Source organism: Camelina sativa, chromosome 10 (genome assembly GCF_000633955.1).
Source record: "Camelina sativa cultivar DH55 chromosome 10, Cs, whole genome shotgun sequence".
Classification (NCBI taxonomy): Eukaryota; Viridiplantae; Streptophyta; class Magnoliopsida; order Brassicales; family Brassicaceae; genus Camelina; species Camelina sativa.
The window spans coordinates 3,168,423-3,169,635 of NC_025694.1; the positions used below are offsets into that span (position 1 = coordinate 3,168,423).

The 1,213-nt window shown below is 36.0% G+C and overlaps 1 protein-coding gene across 1 annotated transcript in view; it reads left to right on the forward strand.

Annotated features, from left to right (window-relative positions):
- The window catches only part of LOC104716780 (DUF21 domain-containing protein At4g33700), a gene marked incomplete in the record, with an annotated part of 4,518 nt that overhangs the window by 835 nt on the left and 2,470 nt on the right, over positions 1-1,213 (forward strand). Inside the window, 3 exon segments of the mRNA XM_010434223.2 lie at positions 1-213; positions 795-871; positions 964-1,047. Coding sequence (XP_010432525.1) covers positions 36-213; positions 795-871; positions 964-1,047 — 339 coding nt within the window.

Sequence of the window (1,213 nt, forward strand, 5' to 3'; positions counted from 1 at the left end):
GGGGGTTTATCTAGAAAAGAGTCGATTTTTTTTTGATGGCGGTGGAGTATCAATGTTGCGACACAAACTTCTTCATACATATAGCTGTGATTGCGTTTCTTGTCTTGTTCGCTGGACTCATGTCTGGTTTAACATTGGGTCTTATGTCTATGAGTCTCGTTGATCTTGAAGTTCTCGCTAAATCCGGTACTCCCCAATATCGCCAATACGCTGGTAACAACACTTTTCCCTCTCTTTGAGTTCCCTGATTCCGATTTCACTCTCTTATAAAGTTTTGTTATTTCACCAATTTTGCTTTGTAAAGTTTTGTTTTTTTCTATCACCAATTGCAGTTATATTTTAGAATGGGTTTTACACTTGTGTAGTTAGATGTTGCCGATGGTCTTTTTTGTTGTTGTTGTTTGTGATGGTAATATTCGAATTTGGTTATTAGTTAGTTCATTGATTGGGCGTTTTGATTTACTTCCAAACGTATCTGGTTATTTTTAGGTCGAGTTTGGTTTCTGTAATATTCAGTTGCTGCGTGTGTGTTTATTATACTGGTAAAGATTTTGGTCTTATCCTAACTTTACTTATCAAGACTAGAATATACCCTTTTTATCACTTTTTACCCTACTCTAAGCTCCAAATTTGATCAAGTAATAGCTGTTATGTCATCGACGATGATTCAGTTGTTGTTCTGAGCAGTCTGCTTTGTTCCAAATATTGCAGTATCAATATGGGTCTAATTTATGTCTTGTTAGGCTCAGTCTCTTTCTGTGTTAATAGATCAAAGTTTTTTTTGTTTGCTGCAGCAAAAATATTGCCAGTGGTAAAGAATCAACATCTGTTGCTTGTCACTTTACTCATATGCAACGCAGCTGCTATGGAGGTAAATGATTCAACAACTTCACCTTAGCCTCTCTGATTCATACACATTTTGAGAATGTTGTTTGATTGATAGTAGTGATTTATTCTTTTCAGACGCTTCCTATTTTTCTTGATGGTCTTACGACGGCATGGGGTGCCATTTTGATTTCAGTTACATTAATTCTTCTCTTTGGTGAGGTAAGATTACCCTTTCTTTCCTTTAATAATATTAAACAACAGGGAAAACAGTTTCTGAGCAATTTTAATCACTTTCATGTATCTGATTGTTGGCTTTATTGCAACTGCAGATTATACCACAGTCAATCTGTTCACGTTATGGTTTGGCGATTGGTGCAACAGTGGC